At 32.6% G+C, this 22,683-nt stretch overlaps 1 protein-coding gene across 4 annotated transcripts in view; it reads right to left on the bottom strand.

Annotated features, from left to right (window-relative positions):
* Positions 1–2,605: 2,605 nt before the first annotated feature.
* The window catches only part of USP15 (ubiquitin specific peptidase 15), a 115,057-nt gene continuing 94,979 nt past the window's right edge, over positions 2,606–22,683 (bottom strand). For 2 of the 4 annotated variants that reach the window (XM_054580023.1, XM_054580025.1), the window contains 14 exons: positions 21,412–21,585; positions 20,137–20,295; positions 19,831–20,055; positions 16,421–16,504; positions 16,233–16,327; positions 15,946–16,137; positions 14,938–15,053; positions 14,486–14,758; positions 14,080–14,150; positions 13,614–13,729; positions 12,819–12,968; positions 11,280–11,383; positions 8,276–8,364; positions 2,607–4,573 (listed from right to left, as the gene is read on the bottom strand). In XM_054580023.1, coding sequence (XP_054435998.1) covers positions 4,391–4,573; positions 8,276–8,364; positions 11,280–11,383; positions 12,819–12,968; positions 13,614–13,729; positions 14,080–14,150; positions 14,486–14,758; positions 14,938–15,053; positions 15,946–16,137; positions 16,233–16,327; positions 16,421–16,504; positions 19,831–20,055; positions 20,137–20,295; positions 21,412–21,585 — 2,031 coding nt within the window. In that variant the 3' untranslated portion in view covers positions 2,607–4,390. Of the gene's footprint in view, positions 4,574–8,275; positions 8,365–11,279; positions 11,384–12,818; positions 12,969–13,613; positions 13,730–14,079; positions 14,151–14,485; positions 14,759–14,937; positions 15,054–15,945; positions 16,138–16,232; positions 16,328–16,420; positions 16,505–19,830; positions 20,056–20,136; positions 20,296–21,411; positions 21,586–22,683 lie in introns of all 4 variants that reach the window. The other 2 variants (XM_054580024.1, XM_054580026.1) reach the window with 2 other exon arrangements.

Genomic DNA, 22,683 nt, shown 5'->3' with positions numbered 1-22,683 from the left:
TTTGACTGATTTTCTCTTGGTCCTTTGACAGTCTAATCCAAAATATTATGGCAAATTTTAGTTTTAACAGCTTATTCACTTTTTGGATTCCCTTAATAACTTGGAGTTTTTTCACAACCCCAGCAACTTTCCAGGCTCCCAAAGGCAGAGCTGAGATATAATTAGACCATGGTATGATGTGGGGTGAGAATGCATACATTTGTCAAAAGTAATCTTTGTACTGTTTTGTACTTTCCGTTTTAAAATTCTTTACCCCATCATTAGTGCAAATTAGGCTTGTTCAGTATTTGAATTCTTACCATGTACATTTTTTTTCTTCTGAATTCTGATATTTAGAAGCCTATTCTATGTAGTTTACAAAAACTTGAATATACTATATCCAGTTTTGAATGAAAGTTCTGTTGCCTGAGCTTTTTGGAAATTCCTTTACTTAATACACAGTATCAATTAAACACATGAAAAACATACAAACTTAATTGAAATGTTCCCCAAGCTAGAATAATGCTCACAAAAAAATTATATGTAGTTCTCATTAGAAAAATTTGATAACCAAACAATATAGTATAGCTCTGCAACTTAATATGTAAGTCAGCAGGATATAAACAAACTCCTTTTTTCTCCATCCTCTGGCACTTAAAAGAATCGTCAGTTATCAACAAAACTGTATTTTCAAGAGAAGCTGTTTACAAAAACAAGGTTATTTTATTGTAGAGTAAAAAATACTAATAAAGATTTCCAGTACTCTTCCTTGGCTCTGAGAATGCATTTTTCCTTTCCTTCTCACTCTTCTGAGATTTTAGAAAGCTTATTATTCCTTTCCCTAATGTACAAGAACTTTGCACATTTCTACCTTCTAAACTAAACTGGAGCGAAAGTGCGCCTCTACACTGTACAAGCAGAGATCAGAGGCATACCAAGTAGGGGGTGGGTGGGAATCAGCCAGTAGTGAAATGCCTTGTCTGCAACAAACTTAAATAAAAAAGACTAAAAGTTGGCTTGCTTTTGATTATCCATTGCACCAGTAATGTTCATTCCTGGGGTGGAAGACTCCTACTGGCATGCTCCCCCCAACACTTTGGGTAAGGCACTGAATGAGACACCCCTCCTCTTTTCTCTGAGTCTCTTGACTTCCTCCTTATGGCATCACCTCTGCACAATCAGTTGATGAAAAATCACTGTCTTCATACTGTACCAATGGCTTTAGTACTTACTGATCTTCCTCTCCAAATCAACGTTTTGTGTTGTTTTCCTATCTAGTTTCCAGGAAAGTAAAGATTAAAATAGGACTATTAAAACTACACAGATTATAGGAGAAAAGCAAGATATTAAACATCTTTTTCATAGAGTTTAATTAAAACTAAAGTATAGGTGAAGAAAAAGTCCCGAAAATAGGGTTGCACTTGGGGAAATGTAAAAGGGCACACTTAAGTTAGATGAACAAGATAAGGGAAAAAAGTCATATAACATTACAATTGTAATAAAGGTACATAAGTCGAATTTTAAAAGGGAAAGGTTAATCACTATTCTAGCTGGTATCTTTTTCACTCAGCACTCAAATATTGAACTGGAGATACTTTTGGAAGCAAAGTTACTAGATTTCAAGATGACTTTCTATTTAGACTGAAGAAGTAAGTAACGAGTATACCGCATAGATCACAATGCACCTTCCAATAAACTACATGAGCTCATTTGAGCTCTCAACAACCTTGTGAGGCTAACAGTGCGAAGTTATTACATACATTTGAGGATACATCACTAGCTCCACCATAGTAATCATGTGAGACCTTGAGAGTATTACTTAACTGCTTTGTACCTTGGTTTCTCCATGTGAAAAATGGGTATGGTGGCTGTCCCTACCTCATAACCATTGTGGTAAATGACATAATACATATAACATTTTAACATAGCACCTGGTGTGTGGTGAATGCTCAATAAATGTTGCTCTATTATTTTTTTTTACATGTAATATAAACTCAGGTTAAGTTCCAAGTAATGTGATTACTAAAAATAGCAAGGCTAGAAGTAGAATTCTAGACTGGATATATTCTTACGACCCTATGTTACCAAAGGATATCTACTTTTAAAGTAAATACTAGCCCTTTGCAAGATTTTTAGTTTATTTTTTGCAATTGATAATGTCATTTGAGTTTGACAAGTTCAATGGCATTAACAACATCATTTCCAATGGAAAAAATACTTCTTTTAGGGGGAATACAATCACGGGAATTAAAAAGGTATGGCCTTTATGGACTATTAGGGTGGAAATTGGAATATAGGGCTAGAAAAAGTTAAATTTGGTTTTTCTCTAAACCTCAGAAAAATGGAAATATAGGCTATTAACTCGTAGACAGCAGGAAGACTGAAAACTCTGTGACTGCAGCAGTATTTGTTTCCTCTCAAGATGGCAGAAGATTAGCAGGTGCATAAACATCAGTTTACTGAATATTTAAATTTAAAAAAATCAACTTTAAAACATGTCCTCAAACAGTAGGATTCACTTTGCTCTGATATGCTTTCTTTTCCATTTTTAACTACATGGTAACTAAAAAGTCTAGCATATGGTCAGTCACCTGCCCATTTTTATCAAAAGATTCAGAGTAAGAAATAAAAGACTAAATAAGGCCTTGAATAGCTTTATTGAAATCTGTATAAATAAACATGCACATTTCAAATGTAAACTCAAGTGAACTCAAGTGCAGACAAAATTTTAACCTCTGTCATGCAGGAGGTTAGTTTACATTAAAAAAAAAAAAGAAGGAAAAAAAGAAAAGAAAAGAAAAAAAAATGAAACAAACTCAAAGCAGCTTTTAAAATACCAGGATGAAAAACCAGCTTTAATATCAAGGTATAAAGCAAAGCCATGATCAACATACCTCATTTATTAATTATCCTGGTCAAATGCATTATTTTTTAAACTTTAAATGCTAACATAAATAAATAATTTACCAAAATGTGCACTCACAGAGTGAACTTTTATTTACAATACACAATTTATAATCTATTGTATTTGATTAGTTCAAGTGAAGAACATTATACTTTTTGCTTTAATAACAGTGGGACACAAAGCAATTTCTCAGGTAGTCGATATGTGAAATGTGCCCCAACATTTAGATTTTCTATTAAAGGCAGTATTGTATGCCAATTGACAATACATTCTTTGAACTAGATCAAAGGGAAAAAGCAGCGAATGAAAAATGTTTCAAATGTTCACACATATTTTTGGCATCCTGGATCCTTAAATGTGGTGAACTAAAATCAAATTCAAGGTTTGTATGCTTTATATACTGTACAGGTTCTAACTCTGGAACATGCAAACGCCAATTCTCTTATAGCAAGTTACCTTCTGAGAAAAGCTGTAAGGCTATGGTGAATTCCATCAGGAACACACAAAGAAAGTTAACAGACCTACCTTTAGAGCCAATTGTCCATTAATGATTTAAAGGCCAGTTTATGAAAAAATTTCTCATCCTAACCTTGATGTAATTATTACTATGGATACAGAATACTATTAAGTCTGTCCTTATATTACAGTAATTGGGAAAGCTAAAAGTTGCCAAATTACAAAAAAAAATGGGGTAGAGAAAAACAGACAGCAAAAATTTTAATTTTGGAACACCACCAGATTAAAGATGCATTTTAAAGCAAGTCAGGAATCTGAATGCCTAGGAATAGATTCCAATAGCTGTAAAAAAGACTTACATTTAACTGAAAAATTACTTTAGATGGAGTATGAAATCTAGATAGAACCTGTTTCCACAGTAGCAGTAAGATGATATTTAATGATACTAAAAAAGGATATATAACTTTTTCAAGATTGTTTCTTATATCATGATTTGGTTTTTTTTTTAAATAGGCCCACATTGATTACCAGGGATAGTTTGAAAATTTGGTTTCCAAGAATTCTACTGCAGTATTTATGCCACATTGATACTGCAGCTAATGTCATAGTAGTATATGTGGCAGCCTAATGCACATGAACTAGATTATCCAAAAACTAAGTTCAGCCATAGTTTTCTTGCAGTATTATTAGAGCAAAATAAATGACCAACATCCACAAATTTAACATTTGTCATCAATTAACTCACATCCAAAAAATTAAAGAAAACATAATTCATCAAAACAGCAGCAAACTTAAAAGGGATTTATTTGTGATTTCCTATATATATTTAGCTTGTAAATACAAGACTGTAAATGTATTAAGAGACAATTTCTGTTAAAGTTTTCATTGTGTTTCACTTCAAGTACTGCACAAGTTAAAATCTGATAAAGGATTTACATTCGGTTATCTGAAACTCCCCATCTCAGACTTTTGTTTAATGTGGTGGATAACTTCGTTTCAACAGATACCACCAGCAGGAAAGTCTCTCTTTTATGGCTTCTAGGACTTTCATTAGTTAGTGTGCATACAGTTTTCATTTTCTATATCATTGTCATTATCATTACTATCTTCATCACTTTCTAACGGGATGCCTGTGGCAGCTGAAGCACCTTTAGTTTCTCGGTCAAGAGGGAAAAAGCCAGTTCCACTGAAAGTGTCTTGCCTCTGGTAGAAGAGTACATATGCTGCTTTGGACTGTTAAAACAAACAAAGGATGTTAAAAAGGTCACGATTCTCAAAGGTCACATTAAATATAGTAGGAATTTTTAGCTGGTACCCAGTTTTGGTGATAGGGCATGAAAGCAAATTAAAAAACCACACAAGGTCAGATGGAAGTTACCAACACTGATTAAATATAAAATGACTTCTACTTATAAATGAAGAATAGTCACTGGAATTTTAACCTTTTTAATCTCACCTAAGTTAGTTGGACAGATAAATAAATGTAACTATATTATGCATTAACCCAGGTACTCTACCATGGAATAGAGTTCTATGCCTTCTTCCCTCCTGTCTCAAAGGAAGAGACAAGCTTCTTTTAATACTAATCACAACATTCTATGTTTGCTGTCAAGTCCAACTTTTCTTCAGTCATCACTGTATATCTTCAGTGAGTCCTTATCTTCGAGAATTGTCTTTCTCACAGCCAGGCTTGTAGTCTAATATTCATCATTCACTCTTCTGCACACTCAATTCAATATGATCTAACTGTTTCACCATTTTAATGAAATCATTTTCACTAGGGTCAATAACTTCCTATAAACAAATTAAATAAATGCCTTTTAAAAATTCTTTTAGTCAATCTCTCTATAGCATTTAATATTTTACTATTCCTTTTTCCTGCATTCAATGATTTTTAGCTTCCGTCATACCACTTCTCCTCAGATCTTCTATCTCTATGGTTTCTTCTAACTTCTCTGTGGACTCATTAAATCCTGCCTTTAAAAAAAAAATCATGTTCTGTCCTTAACCCATCACTCTTTCTCAGGGTGTATCTTCTTACTAGTTGATTCATTCAACCTATGGCTTCAACTGCTACCTGAGACCCACAACTCAAATTTATAGAATATAGAACTCCAGTCCAACTACATAAAGGAAATTTCCATTTTACATAGCTGTCATACAGGTACCTCAAACTTCAACAGCAATTTTTTCCTATAGTTCATATTTTGGTGAATTGTGAAGCAAGAGTTACCTTTAACTTTTTCCTCTTTGCATCTCTATATCTGTGCCTTTATTGATACCTAATCTTAATCAAGTTCTTCTAATCCTATCTAGTAAATCTCATAAATCCATTCTCCCTTTATCTGTACTTACTACCACTGCTTTAAATTTTTTATTATTACTTAAAATTTTTTAATTTTTCAATTACAAGTGACATACAATATTATATTAGTCTGGCATACAACATAGTAAATTTAGAAGCTCTTAACTGCTTAATTGACATGACAGCCTCCTTTCTGTTGGAGGCAGAATATGAACGCCTTTTTTGCCTTTCTCAGTGCCTTCCAATATACCTTCTAGTGTTCTCAGACAGATGTTATGATGCAAATTTAATAATTTTCTTCTGTTGCTTAAGCAATCACCCAATGCTTCTCACAGACTTTAAAAAAAAGGTCTAAATAATGAAGAATGTCATCTTTCTTGATCTGAGTTCCAAACTGAGCTAATTTGTGCCCTATATCCCTAAGAAGAGTCTTTCCTTTCAGTAATACCAAATTATTTGCTGTTCCCCTAAAAAACATGGTCTCTCATGCCTCCTTACTTTTGTAGATACTGTTTTTTTGGGCAGAATATTTTGCTTCTTTTTTCTAATTTGCTCTTATTTGTACTTGCAGACTCAGGTTAAACATTATTTTCTCTATGTAAACTTCCCCGCAGTGGTCCTATTTTTCTTAACCCAAAATCAGATATTTAATAGTACTTATTATATATAATTGTTAACTTTGCTTGTCTGATATCTTTAGATTGTAAATCTCTTGAAATCAGGTATTTGTCTTTTAACCTTGTGAAAGTCCTAAATATAGAAGGTGCTCAAATACTTGACTAAATATAGAAACACTATTGTTAAGATGCAAGGTAATATCTAATTCATATATTGTATATAAACAAGATGTATTATTTATTTGAAGGCAAGATTAGGGGAGTGTTGTCAAAGAGACTGTGAAGGAGGATATAGGCTATTTCACAATGTTTTGGTTGGGAGACTGAAGAGGAAAACAGAATTGAAAAGTGAGAGACATAACTTGAAATTAGAAGTCTTATCAACTGGAAATGTAGTTGATTTAGGCATATACACATTTTAAAAAATATAAAGAGTTCAGGCCTGTTCTTTGTTATAGCTATAAGGAGATAAGCAATAGTACTTAGTTTATATGTATATACACAGATTAAAAAAACATTTGTAGGGATACAATTCAAAATTATGTCATACTTGTTCATCTAATGACAGATTAAAACCATGCCAATAAATGGGCTCAGAAGCTTATTAATTTATAAAGTTGAATGATTTAAATTGAAGGATTTTAAATATTATAAACTAAAACAAATGCTAGTCCCTGTGCTCAAGGAATACATAATTTAAACTCAGGAAAAAAAGCAGTCAGTACTTCCCACATCAACAAAAAATAGGAAATACCACGTGAGCAAATATTATACTTCTCTCACTCTTTGTAATGTGATAAGTAAAATTTATAGAAAGGCAAAATTCATAGAAAAATAAATCCTGTCAAGCAAGTCCTGTCTTCTTAGAATATATCAGTCATCTTTCATTAATCAATTTAAAACAAAATTATTTATTTTTTTTTAGAGTAAGGGTAAGGGAAGGAGAGAGGGAGAAAATGTGAGATAGAAAACATCGATGAGTTGCCTCTCGTATGTGCCCTAACCAGGAACTGAACTTGCAACCTAGGAGTGAGCTCTGACTGGGAATTGAACTGGAAACCTTTTGCTTGGCAGGATGATGCCCAACCAACTGAGCTATACCAGCAAGGGCAATCAATATCTTATAATAAAAAACTTTTAATGGGAAGCAAAACAAATGTCAATATTTTGGCTCTGCCTATGGCTGATAAACTGATGCAAGTGTGAATAAATATAACCTCCTTGTTTTTCTACTATTTAGAATATATCAAAGTAACAAATATATGGTTTTTTAAAAAAATCTATAATTTTTTATCTAATTACATCATTTTGAGTTTAAGTGTTTTAACTGTCACAAAGGATAAGACTTTATTTTAAAAATCATATGCATGGTAAGGCCCTTAAAGAATTTTTTTTAATTCTCACCCAAGGGTATGTTTATTTATTTGGGGGATGGAGGGGGAAGGGAAGAAGAGGGAAGGAGAGAGAAGAGGCGGGGGGTGGGGGTGGGGGGGAGAGAGAGAGATTGATTAGTTGCCTCTTGTACACACCCTGAATGAGGACTGAACCTGTAACCTAGGTATCCTAGGTGTGTGCCCTAACTGGGCGCTGAACCCATAACCTTTTGTTTTTGGTGTATGAGATGATGCTCTAACAAACTGAGCCACCCAGCTAAAGCAAAAAAATATTTTTTTTTCTATTTCAACATTCTGATTTTAAGTAATCAATGTCTAGAAATATTTGAGACTAGTTTCTGGAGGAAATTTTTTTATTATAAAGATAATTTATTATGTTTTATAGAAAAACCCCAGTTTTCATGTTGAAAACTACCAGGAAAATTTTCATACTGCAGTTTATACTGCTGTTAGTGGGCAAATTCAGAAAACAAATTTCCACTTAGGGGACAATTTTACATTCTTTTAAATCAGAGCAAGTCTCCTTTAGCTACTAGAGTTGCAAGAATATAAAATAGTGTCTCATGGGCCCCTTTTAAAACTGGATTCCTTGACTTCAGGAAATACAAGACACACTTACCACAATCTGGTCTTCAGATGCAGTTGAGACACTACTGTCATCAAAGTAGTACCATTTTCCATCATCTTTATTTTTTGCAAAAGCAGTATCTAATGAAAAAATATAATCACTTCTGTAACTAAAATGATTTATGGTTTCCTGGGGGGAACCCTAAAACCTTAAAATCATCTCTGTGAGGAATACCTATTAAAATCATATGATAATCATCTATATAAGGCCTATCTATTACACATTCAATTGATTCCATTGATTAAAAGTTTTTAGAATAATTTCCTACAATCTACATGCCTAAGATACTTTTCATATAAGATGAATTTGTAACTTTTTCATCCCAGGGACAAACAGAACAGATTTATTATTTTTTAATTCACAGAATAAGGATACTAATGACAATAAACGGTAATTAACATTTATCATGTACCAGGCACAGTGCCGTGCACTTTACATGCATTATTTATAATGAACGTATTATTATTATTATTCCAATTTTAGAGATGGGAAAGTGAGGCATGAACAGAAGTTTAATTTGTACAACAGTGTAGCTGTTAGGTAGCAGAGTTAGGATTCAAACCTAGGTATGTCTCTCACTCCAAAATTTGAAATTTCAACAATAATTTAAATTTTCTATGACAAGTGTTTTGCAAAAGTTCGATCTCACTGATTTGTAGTGGTTTTTACACCAAAATCATTTCAGTTTTAAACAAAAAAACAGAGGAACAGAAAGGTAAAAAAAGATTAATTAATTTGCACAATTTTTAAAGATCTGCTTCACCTTTAAGTTAAAAAAAAAAAAAAAAAAGCCCTTTTCTTATTCCATGCTTTGTATGACGGACCTAATAACTGAGGAAACAAAGTTGCAAAATGTCCCCCAAACAATTAGCTGCTGTCATAGCTTCTAAAAAAATGACACTTTATTGGCATCTTCTAAATAATTTTACCCCTTACACATATTTACACAAATTTATTTTTCTTCTGGGTAAACCTTACTGTGGACTGTTAAGTTTGTCATTCTGAACTCATGACTGCTGCACTTACAAACTAAAAGAAACATGTTGTTAGACTGAATAAAAAGACAAAATCTAATAGCAATATGGCTTATAAGAGAACAAATCCTGCAAAAAGGCACACAGAATTGGCAAAATAAATGATATTAAGAGAAAGCTAGATTAACATTTATAATTCTGAGAACAAAAGGGACAAAAGAATGTCATCTCCTGGTAAAAGGAATACAGAGAAAGAAGAGCTACCCATTATAAACATAAATGCAACTAATACTGCAAAAAACAAACAAACAAAACCCTAGTAAAATTGTTAGAGATAAAGCAACACTTTCAATACAGGTCCTGACAAATTCCTCTCAAGAACAGAATAAACATGAAAAATGACCAGAGACAGTAATAATTTGAATTGATAAGGTTAAAGTATTAGAGAAATATAGAACTCTGTTTGAATAGAAAATACTTGTTTTTCAAGCACACAAACATTAAGAAATAGACCATTTATTAAGCCACATGGAAGCCTTAATAAATTCACGTGGATTAATACAATATACAAAATGCCCATTACAAAATAAAGAACAGAAGGAGAGCTTTATTAAAACCATACAGAAAAGCGCGTAATTGAAAATACTACATTCCAAATTTTATGGGATGCAGATAAAGAAGTATTTAGAAGGAAATTTAGAACTTTTATTAAAGCCTTCAAAATAGAGGGCGGGGGCAGGGGGGCAAAGCAAAAAGCATTCAACCCCAAAAGTTGGGAAAAGAACATAGCAAACCCAAAGAAACTAGAAAAATATACCAAAAGGAAGAGAAGAAATCCGTAAGGTAGAATACATATATAAATAATAACACATAGGGAAAATTAATATAATGGAAAGCTAATTCTTTGAAGAGTAATAAGACAGACCTGAGAATACCGATTAAAAAAAAAAAGATAAAAGGCAAAGGAAAAAAATTAGCATAAGAGTATTATAAACAACTAATCTCAAATAAATTGGAATACAGAGGTATATTTTTGGAAAAATAGAAAATGCCACAATGTGCATGTTTTGGGAAAAGAAAACTGAACAGACTTCAAAAAGATGACATAAATAGAAAAGTTTAAGATTGTAGAGTCCAGGTAGGTGAATTTTTAGAGGATAATTCTCCTAGACTTTCATGAATAGTGAATTCCTACACAATGCACTGTTGCTTCAGGAAACATAAAGAATCCTAGCCCATCTTATTAGAGTAGACATTTCACTTACACATTAATTGTTAACAATCCTAAATAAAATGAATTAACCAAATCCAACTGAGTATACAAAAAATACTAAAAGACAAGTAGGATTTCCCAGGAATACAAAGATAGTTCAATAGAAAAATCAACTGAAGAGTGCAGACTGGTATAGCCATCCTAGATAGCCATCTGGCAGTACTTAGGTAGTCATGACTCAGCGATCTCACTTCTGGGTGTGTAGCTGTAAGAAATTCTCACAAAGGGGACCATAAACAATGATGTTTATCAGCCTTATGGTGGTAGAAAGTTAAAGGCAATTTGGATGTCCACCATTAAGTAGAGAGATAAAATGTGATATACCTGAGTCATGAGTTTAGAAGAAATGGACTTTATGGACATATGTTAAATGTTAAGAGAAAAAGAAAGATTCATAGCACAGTATCAGTCATGTAATTTAACAATGATGCATGATTTATAACAGCACATATGTTTAACACATTAGAAAGAGATGGGGAAGGAGAATGGGGAAGGATGGAAGCCCTGAAAAGACACATAATCTTCCTGTTCTTTTAAATGAGAATGAATAACTCAATCCTCTCCTCCTGATGTCAGAAAAACATTCAAGGGCAGATTCACTCATTAATCAATATTTACGGAACAACTAATTGCTACATGTAAGACACATCTCAGATTTTCCTTGAAGAAGTAATAAATATCGTAAGGGAAAAAGTTTGGAGTTATCAAAACATCGTAATTTTAGTAAAAAGGGAAATTGTCAACTTACAGTGTCCTCCTCCCATCCCTCCATAGTGGTTGGAAACAGCAATCAAATTATAGCGGCAAGGACCAGCATTTGGATTAATTAGGAATTCCGACATATCCAAGTCACTGTTTTAAAAATAGATCAAGTTAGTCTTATGTTTCCTCTGAATGTAATGAATTCTGTTTCCTTCTGTCAGTACTGTTTGATTATATATATATATATATTTCTGCAACATTCTTCGCAACGAGCTGTTTATAATCTATCATTCATGAAACTGGAACAGGATCATCTTAAAGCTTATGATTACTTCTGGCTATTCTTTTTGTACTTATTTCACTAAAGAGCAATAATGATTCTAAACTTCTGATACCTCTCTAATAGGTTCTAGCTTATCATTACTTCTGGTTCTTCTTGTACTTATATTGTCAAAACTATATTCTTGAAAACTTTGATGGCGCACAATTTTGCTAAAGAGAAAATTACCATTTTTTGGTTCCATAATTGCAAAACAATTTCAATTTTAAATTTATAATCATCATTAGAAAAAGAAATCCGCAGAATGTTTTTAATATCATTTATTCCCTTCCAGTCACCTTTGTAATATAAACATTCCTTCAGCATTTGTCTGCTTATTAACTTTATTAAGTAAATTTGGTGTAGAAAAGTCATAAGACATGTAAGAATACTATCAATGTCCTTTTAGCAAAATGGGAGAGTATCGAGTTCTTGCGACAAAATTTTATTTGGTGAAGTCCTTCTTGGACTACATAAATGAGAACACAATATTTCTTTTTTGGTCCTTCTGAATTCTGAATTATGTTTAGGGAAAGCTTATCTCCTGACTGCTTTATACCTTTCTACGGATATGATGTCATCCTTCTGACAATGCCATAAGAAAACTGAAGGATGTGTGACAGAATAACACTATTGTGTTATTCTTCTAAGCAATTCCATTGTTCTGGTTTTATACATTACTTTAGTCTTTTTTAAAAAGAATACTTAGGCCCTGGCTGGTGTGGCTCAGTGGACGGAGTGCTGGTGGTGTGCAAACTGACAGGTCGCTGATTCCATTCCCAGTCAGGGCACATGCCTGGGTTGCAGGCTGGGTCCCCAGTTGGGGGCATGTGAGAGGCAAGCGATTGATTTATCTCTTACACATTGATGTCTCTTTCTCTCTTTTTCTCCCTTCCTTCCCCTTTCTCTAAAAGTAAATAAGTAAAAAAATCCTTAAAAAAAAAGGCATATTTAGGAATAACTGATGATTAAGTCTTAGAAAATAAACAAAATCACTAAGGTTCCATGAGTATATTTCGATTTATAAACAAGCCCAATGAACTCATAATAATGTAGTACACAATAAGTTTTATTCTCTTTTTAAGTATATTTTCTTTTTGTTCTTTGAAAAAAATCTCTAAGTAGAAATAAAAATTGTTACTAATCCTTATGAATCATTAGAACTACTAAAAAGTCCACGCAAAAACTGAAACTGGGTCCACCGTACCTTATGTCTAAAAAAAGTTAATAGTTGTCTCAAGTTTAGGAAGTATAACCAAAACTTACTTGATAGGAAAATCAACTAAGGTATCCAACTTGTCTCTCATGTATCGACTGTAAGAAAATCTCTTGAGATGTACCACAAGTACTGGAGGGAGGGACCACAAATCCAATTTCTTTGTGGCCTGCTGATGCTCTTTACAATTTGGACAATACCTAAAAATAAAAAGAAACATCTAAAGCTTGATAGAGGCAATTAAAACACTATATATAAAAAAAGTTTGAACAGTTCTACATTGTTTCAGGGAGCAGTTACTGTATGCCTAATATACACCAGACTGAAAGGAATTCCTGTTATCTTCAATACATTTTCCAAATAGATTTGTTATAAACTAGTATGTAAATAAGTATTCAAATAAGTGATGAGGGCTACATTATTTACATTTCAGTATCCTAAAAAGACATGGACGTATCACAAAACTGCTGAGATACAGGTATTAGAAAAATCTCAAAATGTCTGGGCTCTAATGGAATAATACCACAAAACATATTACGATTTTCCTAAAACAGTTTCTTTCAAAATGGCAGCACAGCTAAAAATTCTGAAGAAAAAGTAACTAAAATTAATTATTCATAGTAAAATGGATATTATGCAAAACAGTAATGGGTTTAAAGCTTAACATTATAATACTTTTCTAAACATTTTCATCGCTCTTAATAGAATATTATCACATAAAGAAATGTTTACTATTTAAAATATGAAGGGGAATTTAGTTATCACCTTTCTAACTCCATGTACCACATACCTCAGTATAATTCCTTAAAAAATATTAGAAACAATTATTTAATTTTGTTTCTTACCAAGGATCTTCAGCACCTAGCTTTTCTTTTGTTGTAAAAAGCTCAATACAATCTTTTAATTTCACAAAGGGTTTTTTAGGCGGTTTATATTCCACACTTTCATGTTTTTCAAAATCCTAAAGAGAAGTATTTCTTGAGTTAAGAAAACAAATGAAACAAAACTCATTTTAGTGATACCATCTTACTATGAATAGAAATGAAAAACTGCTAAACTGTCTCAAAAGAAACATAAAGCTTATTTCAGCTGAGTTTACACCACCCTTCTAAATAACTCCTGTATACACACCTAAAAACAATTAAGAAGTACAGAAAGAAAACGCGTTCAAAACCAGCAAGTCTTTTTTAGTACATATAACGAACCAAGTTTATACTGGCAAAATAAACACACTTGGCAGAGGCCAAAGAACGTAACAAAACAGTGGTGACCAACATGGAAAAGATAAAAAAGTAATGATTGATGACTTACCTCAGCAGCATTTTCATCAAAGTATCTTTTTTTCAAATCAGGATCCCAATCCAAAGCAAGAAAAGATCTTTCTAAGGTGGAAAACACATTTTTTCTTTAAAATTTAATATGCCTTAATGTTAAAATCAATATTTAATGTTACGATATATAAGGGCATAAACAAATAGCAGTCTAGTTTACTTTTATTAGGTGATCAGGGCAAATCCCATGAAAACAAAATTTAAGCATAAATCCAAACTCTATTAAACACACATGTTTTAGTATACTTAGAAATTAAGGCTTTTAAGATTTTAGATAGATACATAAATACATAAATTCATGCACTGAACTCTGTGGTTTTCACCTAAAAAAACACGCTTTGCTCAAGTTTAGTGTTCAGTCAAGCCATTTTTTCACAAACACTTACCATCTAGCCTAAGCTGCCTATCATCAAATCTTATATGCCTGGTATCATCTTTGATGTAGTTGATATCAGTGTTGCCTAAGTTGTTAAACTGGAATGTAAACAATCGCTTTTTGTGTCCCGTGAGTTGACCTTTGCAAGTTTCTTCAGTACATAATCCATTTTCAGAGTCATTATCTCCTCCGACTGAATCTTCAGACTGACTGTTTTCATTCTCAGAGGGAAGTTCTTGATCTTGGCTGGATTCATCATCTGGTTCATCAGTTTCCATTTCACCTAATTTTAGATATTAGAAATCTTTAAATAATCTCAATGTTACATTTAAAAATTATTACTAACATTATTTTCCTTAGACTTGCAGGTATTTTTTAGTTCCTCAGTTCCCAACCTCTCGACTTTTCCCTGAGGCAATAATCCAAATGAAGAGCTTTTACAATTTAATAGGAAAGTCTTACTTGGTGAGCCTTCCTCATGTATGCCATTTGGGCCATTCCCATTAATATTTTGGTCCTTACAGCAGTGTAGGGATCCTTCAGTGTCTTCGGTTTCAGTAGATATTTTGACATATCGGCTTAAATAAAATTAGAAATCAAACAAGTTCAGTTCTGTAAAGGTAAGAACTTATAAAAAGTTTTCTATTCTTTCAATAAAACAAAACTTTTTAATACAGTAATGGTGGTCATTTCGTAGATTCAAGCAAGGATAAATTCACTCAAGATAAACTTCTAGTCGCACAACTGACTAATCATTTGTTTTGATTGACTTTATAAAAAGTTAATTTGTTCTTCTGGCATTTTCACATTTTTATGTGTTAAAAATATGTGGCAAATATTTCCTCAGTTAAAAAAATTATTATATAAAAATCCTTATTTAGATGAAATATATATATTATTGCTAAGATCATTTATTGTGTGATGTGATTTTCATGGGTTATAGGACTACGATGATTAAAAGAGGTATGTGGACTACTAAATATGTAACTATAAAGGATAAACGAAAGGGATCAAGTGACATTCTTGATTACCTTGAAATTCGAATCAAGGTTTTAGGAAGACAAAAAGCAGTTGCCGTACAATACTATCAATGATGAAAGTTTATCCTTTTAATTAAAATGATTCATTTGCATAAGTTCTTGAACTAGAAGTACATATAAAGAAATAAAACATCTGATATTATGATTTCAGAGTGTATACATGATAAATTTTTATTTTCTTGCAACTGTTAACTTTTGGTGTAAAACAGGTAAAAGAATATGCTTCGTGGGTTTCAAATTATTTTAGTAATGTTTTACATGATCAAGAATACAGATTAGATTATACTTGGGTTTTTTAAATTGCTATCTGTCTAAACAAAGTTAAGATAATACAGACTTATCTAACTATATTCTGATAGTACCTTGCACATTTACTTTCGTTAGCTATTTTATATTTCATTTTGTTAATGTAGAATTATTTGACACTTACCACATTCTCAAAAGTAGGAGATTATAAAGTTTTTCTTCGGTATTGTTTCGTGGTACAGCCATAAGAAAAGGCTGACCAAAAAGTGAAGAACCAGTGTGATGGGTGTAACTTGAGTGTCTAAATTTTTCTCTTAGGCAAACAGGAATAATCACATGCTCTGTATCTTCTGTCCTATTGATGTTAATTTCAAACCTACAAAGACAAAACTGATTAAAAATTCTGAAAACTTTTGTTATTCTGTTGAATTTTTCTCAAGTAATATTTTGCACAATGAATTTTATACTTACACATAAATATCATCCCGCTCCATAATACTACTAAGGTTTTCATCCATTGCAAATATTCTGTGAAATCTATGATTGTAAATATCAGTAACTATCATCTAAAAAAAAAAAACATATTTCTATTCAGCTGGTTTTACAACACTGCAAAACTGAACTCCAACTTACATACTTCAAACCCAGAAACATCTTACCTTATCTGCAGGTACTCCTGATAAAGCAGACAATGCTGTACAAAGATCAAGTATGTTTCCAATTTTGGGCACAACCACTTTGTACTAAAACACAAAAAAAAGTTAGAATGAATTTATCACTTTGCAAAAAAAAAAATTCAGATTCAGTAGATGAGAATGGCCTCATGTTTGCCTCCTCACTAGGCATTTGGCTCACAGTGTCTCCAATCTTACCATCATCCCGGGTGACAATGTCCATATGGATTATTTATCTGTGCCTTATGTTCTCAGTTTTCCAATCCAGTAAACTTGGCATCATCTTTGAATACTCTTCAACATTTTCACCTATATTCAACTGGTTCTTTTATCTAAACACCACCCTGACACTAACCTTAATCTTAAGAGTTCAATCCATTATTTGTCATGTGATTGTTGCAAAAATCTCTTCCCTGGTTCTTAGACCATCTGATCTAAGCCTTTCCAATACAATCTTTGCACTAGCTGGTCTTCTTTTTCAAATACATATCTGGCCACTTAAATCTCTCTACCTGATAATCCTTAATGGCTCCCCTAGTCTTTAGGGTAAAGTCCAAACTTCCTACCAAGGCATCGAGGTTCTCTGTGATCTAGCTTCTGTTCACTGTATTATCTACTTGTAGTTTCCAAAAGTGGGTCATGTTCTCTTTTGCCTTCAGCCCTTTGTACATGCTTCTTTCTTGGTCTATAATGCTTGTATTTCTACATTTCATGTGCTTAAAACCTAATCATCCTTCAAGATTCAACCCAAGAATCATCATTTTGGGTACTCATACAGCACTCAGTCACAGCCCTTTTAACACTGTGTGACAAACTGTTTGAGAACTAGAACTAGGAACACCTTCATATTTCCAGCACCTTGAAAGTATGAGAGTCTTAAATATAATGCATGTTCAATACAATTACTAATAAACTTCTGTGATGTAAAAAAACTTCAGTGATAGAAAAACTCAAGGAGGCTAACTCAGCTAATTTCCCCTTCCTCTTCAGCTAGCTAAAGCACAGAACTATGAGGCTGTCATTTTGTATTCGTGTTGTCAGGAATTCAAACTGGAAAAAAAAATCTCCATTGATCTGTGCTGACCATGGCTTTAATCTCTACAAAATTTATATTGGTCATCAAGTGAGAAAAGAGGTAAGTAACTCAATGAAATCCACATTGCCAAAAATATATTCCATAAATATAAATAAATCAAGTTATACTTCCCTTATAAGCTAATGTGTAATTTGAATGCAATCTACATAATCTAGATTACTTTATATTATTGGCATGGGAGAGTACTGCCTTTAACAAAGGTACTGTAGAGAAAGAATATCCACATTTATTTTAAAATAATTACTCATTGTTTTCTTTTATTACATTTTACTCCTTGGCATGTATTTGTAAAGTTACAAACTAGAGAGGCAAGGGTGTAGTTTAGCATTGCTATAGTTTTTCTGCATTGAAACAGATGTTAACAATCTTATAAACAAGTGAATAAGTGAGTATCTAAAGAATGTGATTTTAGAAATGTGAACATATGCCATGGAAAAAAAAAAAGGCAGGTCTCTACTGGTCCTGCTCATGGATAAGGATACCAAGTTTCTCTTGCTCACTATAATCAGTGCTACTGGATAAAATACTGACATAGGGGCACCAAGTTCAATAAGTTCACAAAGGAAATAAAAAGCTGCAGCAAAAGAAATGGGTGAAATTTGCTTAACAGAGTAAATAACTGGTCTCTACTAAACTTTAATTACTTTTAATGAAAGGACTGTATTTTTATGAACATTTCATATACTGGGCCCTTGATAGTAAATCCAAACAATTCCACTAAATGAATGATAACATCAAATTTGTTCAAAGTTTACCTTTTGTATAGATTTCATGAATACTGCTATGGGCTGAATTGTGTCCCCTTAAAATTCATATATTGCCCTGGACGCATGGCTCAGCTGGTTGAAGCACTGTCCCATACACCAAAAGGCTGCAGGTTCGATTTCCAGTCAGAGCACAAACCTAGGTTGCAGGTTCAATCCCTGGTTGGGGCGCATACAGAGTCAACTGATCGATGTTTCTCTCTCACATAGATGTTTCTCTATCTGTTTCTCCCTCTCTTTAAAAATCAATAAACATATACTTGGGGAGGATTAAAAAAAAAAAATGAAACAAAGAGCTTATGCACATGCTCTCTCTCTCATCATGTGCGGACACTGAGGAGGAGGCTTTTCATACACCAGGAAGAGAGTCTGCACTAGAAACCAACCATACTGGTATTCTTATGAAGTCTTCTAGTCTTCAGAACTGTGAGAAAATGAATTTCCGTTGTTTAAACAACTTAGTCTACAATATTTTGTTATGGCAGCCTGAGTACAGTAATACAATTATTATGTTCTAATGAACTATAGTATCTGACTGGAAGCCTAAACTATGGATCTTCAGTAAACAATATTCTATATTAGGAACTATGTCTGCTTTGTTTACCAAACAGAGCTTTATGCTGAGTAGGTGCCCAATACATGGATGAACAAATACAATTTTTGAACACTACTGCTACAATCATGAGGGTTGGAAATACAAAGATTTACAAAGTCCATACAGAGATATTTACAATATCATCAATAAACTTATGGTCTAGAGGAGAAAAGATCAAAGTATAAACCATAGGTCATAATGATATTAGATAAGTGCTATAATAAGAATTTAGGAGAACAGAAGGTAGAAGAGGAAGGAACTACTTTTATAGGGTGGGTCAAATGTCAGAAACAAATTAGTTGATAACTAAAGGAAGACAATATAGTGCTTTGTTCCACAAAATGTAAAATAATCCAATTTTAACACTAGGCAATGAAATCAGGAAGACAACTGATATTAAGACCTAGAATAGGGCTCTTGAATAGAACAAACAATATTTGATACTCCAAACTATTAAAAAGAGTAGCCAATTATTGAAGTATTTTTAGTCTGTATTTCCATTTCTCTTCCAAGTTCTTAAGATACATAAAAAGTACGTGTATTTAAATTTACCATTATCTTATATAATGAATCAAAATGTGTTGTAGGTATTAGTTTTACTTCTGATAGCCACTAGGAAAAATTAAAATTAACATTAAAGAAACTTCAAGTTTGAAAATGAGACTATGTTAATAATCTTTGTAAGCTAATGTTCATCCCAACATTGTAAAGTCAAACGACCTCTCATTTTTGATAAAACCTTTAAGAAGTTTGTTTTTACATGACAAATGATACTTTGCACATCCCTCACCCTTTAAAGTTTATAAAAAGTTGTACTAATTTCCAAAATACCTAGCTCATAAAATCTTACACAAACTTACTACTATTAGACTGTGCTGCAGCAAAGGAGTACTAATTTTTTATAAAAAATAGCAAATGCAAAAAAATAATCATTACTTACCTGCATAGGTTTGGTAAGTGGGTCCATTCTAACTAAATAAACTTCTAAGGTACGTTCTTTTTTCATGGGCAATGGAAGTGTCAAGTAACAAAAAGGATCAAATGTTACTGAAATCTTAGCACATTCAGGACAAACTAGAGTTGATTTAAAAAGGCCATGAAATATATCTACTATGATAGAATCATTTCTTTTTAAATGGTTTTCCCAGGCTTCTTCAGCAACTACCTATGAAAAAAACATACACACATATTACACAGAGATATCACACTGGTAAAACAATGGTGACAATAATATCGTTATATTTACCTTATCTGGCCTTCCATCAGCATCTTTTAATTGTATATATGGTTTTTTCCTAATTCTGTTCAAATCCTCATGTAGTCCATCTAATAAGAAAGCTAATAGTTCTTGACAGTCCTGCTGCTGGTATCCAGAGAACTGAGGTGCAAAACGTCCTACCTGTGTCTGTAAGAAAAATAAAACTATAAAATCAGTTCCAGGGACAAGACTGATTTAAAAAACACCGCCACCACCACCATCACCACAGTCAATTCTCATTATTCATGGATTCCACATTCGTGAATTTACCTCCTTGCTAAAATTTATTTAAATGCCAAATCAACTACTAGCACTGTTATAGTCGTTTGCAGATATGATAATTACATAAATATGTATAATTGCGTATCTAAAAATATTTTTAAATAACATGTAAAGTAGAAATGCTGACCTGAGGAAAGAATAAGGAGAAAATAAGGTAAAGTTTTGTACAAATAATTGGGAAACATTAAAGATTAAAATTCAGTAATACTTCTGGGTTGCTGGAAGAAAATTACAAAGATTTCGTTTAGTTTCTGTGTGTAAAAAGAGCATGAATCTCATAGCGATAACAGGAATATTCATGTTGGCATATAATAATGTTCCTAGTCTTTGCCGCACTATTTATTTTTTTGATGAGACTAAAGAAATGTGAATGAAAAAAGTCAGACATCATAAGCAAATTTACACAATTTTAAAAGACAGTATCTAGCAAAATGAAACTCATGAAACTAATCATGAGTAAGAGCTGAGAAATGGTTTGTTTGAACTAGTTTGTCCAAAGTTTAGAAAGTTACACAGAAGTTTCTTTATTGTTGTTTTTTATTTTTAAAGAACTGGTATAGTTAATCAAATGTTACCTAGATGCCCTATATGAATGTCATTTAAGATGTTTGTATAAAAATGGCTGAAAACTGCTTATTCTATCCAAAATTTTAATGGCAAATTAAAGTACTTGAAATTTTATTGATTCTAAGTAACCAATTTAAAAATTAGAACTTGAAAGTTTAATAATTATAGATGAAATTCCATAATTTTTTATTATTTCATTACTTTCCTTCCCACTCCTCAGAGACTTTTAAAGACAATTTAAAACTAATCGTCTGGCCCATGCCCCAGCCAGAAATTCTAATTTATGTGCTGTGTCTCTTTGCAGGGCTACAAACCACTGCAATAGCTATGATTTTTTACCCTTTCCCCAACAAACCATTTTTGTCCTCTTGGGAGCGAGATAGCCATCACCGAGAATGTATTTACTGTACTAACCTTAAAGGCTCTAGGTGTGACGTAGCTAAATTTTCCAGACCACATTTGCTTGATCAATTCAGCGTAAGATTTAGCTATTTCACCTCTCATTCCTAAGGGATTGTCAAAATTCAGTTCTTCTTGATACTTATCATTGAGGAAATATTCAGTAAGTGGAGGTGTATTGCTCAAACACTGCAAAGAATAAAATATATTTTCAAGTCAAAGTAACTACACATTAAACATGTTAAAAATGAAGAGAGAAACAAATTGACTTGCCGTAACATACAGAGAAAAATTTAAATGATGGCCTCTTACACTAATAAGTAACTGGTCATATATATGCTCAAATGATGCACTCAACTATTCATTTCCCAAATTTTGTATCAATTATTTATAATAAATGATAATGCTAATATTTGTTGCTGTAAATTCTGCATTAATTTTAACCACAGCAAACTACCTGTTAACTGGGAGGGAAGCTCAGAGTTTTCTTTCCTTCTTTTACTTGATTGGTAGAAATTATGGACTGTCTACTCATCCCAGGCACCTGCAAATTAGCCTCAGTAGGTAAAAACTGAGATAGAGTGCAAGCACGAAATTAACTTAAAGAGTATTTATTGCTTTCATTGTCAATTCCTTATCATAAAAGAGCAGCCTTTAAATTTTCCATTTGGTCTACCATTTTTAGATGGAATAGTACAGATTAGACGAGCCTAACAAAGTAAACTTTTGTTATGTGAACTCTGGCTAAGTGTGTTCTTACTTCTTCAAGTCCTTCTTCAATATTATAATCCAATTTTCCTTTATGGCAAGATTAAAACTATGAGTAAGTTACTTCTCCAACTCTTTTCCATTTTGAATTAAATTATCTAGGATTTAAAATAGACAGCAGAAGTACAGTTTTTCCATGATTTTTTATTTTTGCTTTTTGTTTTTTTTTTATTACCATTTAGTCCCCATACACCGCCCTCTCCCCAGCAATCACCACACTGTTGTCCATGTCCATGAGTCCTTTTTTCTTTTTTCTCAATCCCTCCACCCACTAACCCCACCCCTCACTAGCTGTCATCTGCTCTCCATCTATGAGTCTGTCTCTGTTTTTTTGCTTGTTTGTTCAGTTTGTTCATTAGATTCCACATATGAGTGAAATCATACAGTATCTGTCTTTCTCTGGCTTATTTCACTTAGCATAATGTTCTCCAGGTACATCCATACTGTTGCAAAGGGTAAAATTTTCTTCTTTTTTATGGCCAAGTAGAATTCCATTGTATTTCAAGATGGGATAATTTT

This window comes from Pteronotus mesoamericanus, unplaced genomic scaffold (genome assembly GCF_021234165.1).
Source record: "Pteronotus mesoamericanus isolate MK-2021 breed Mesoamerican mustached bat unplaced genomic scaffold, CSHL_Meso_final contig_56, whole genome shotgun sequence".
Taxonomy (NCBI): domain Eukaryota; kingdom Metazoa; phylum Chordata; class Mammalia; order Chiroptera; family Mormoopidae; genus Pteronotus; species Pteronotus mesoamericanus.
Note: the sequence above shows the minus strand (reverse complement) of the source record. Positions and strands in the feature narration are given on the sequence as shown.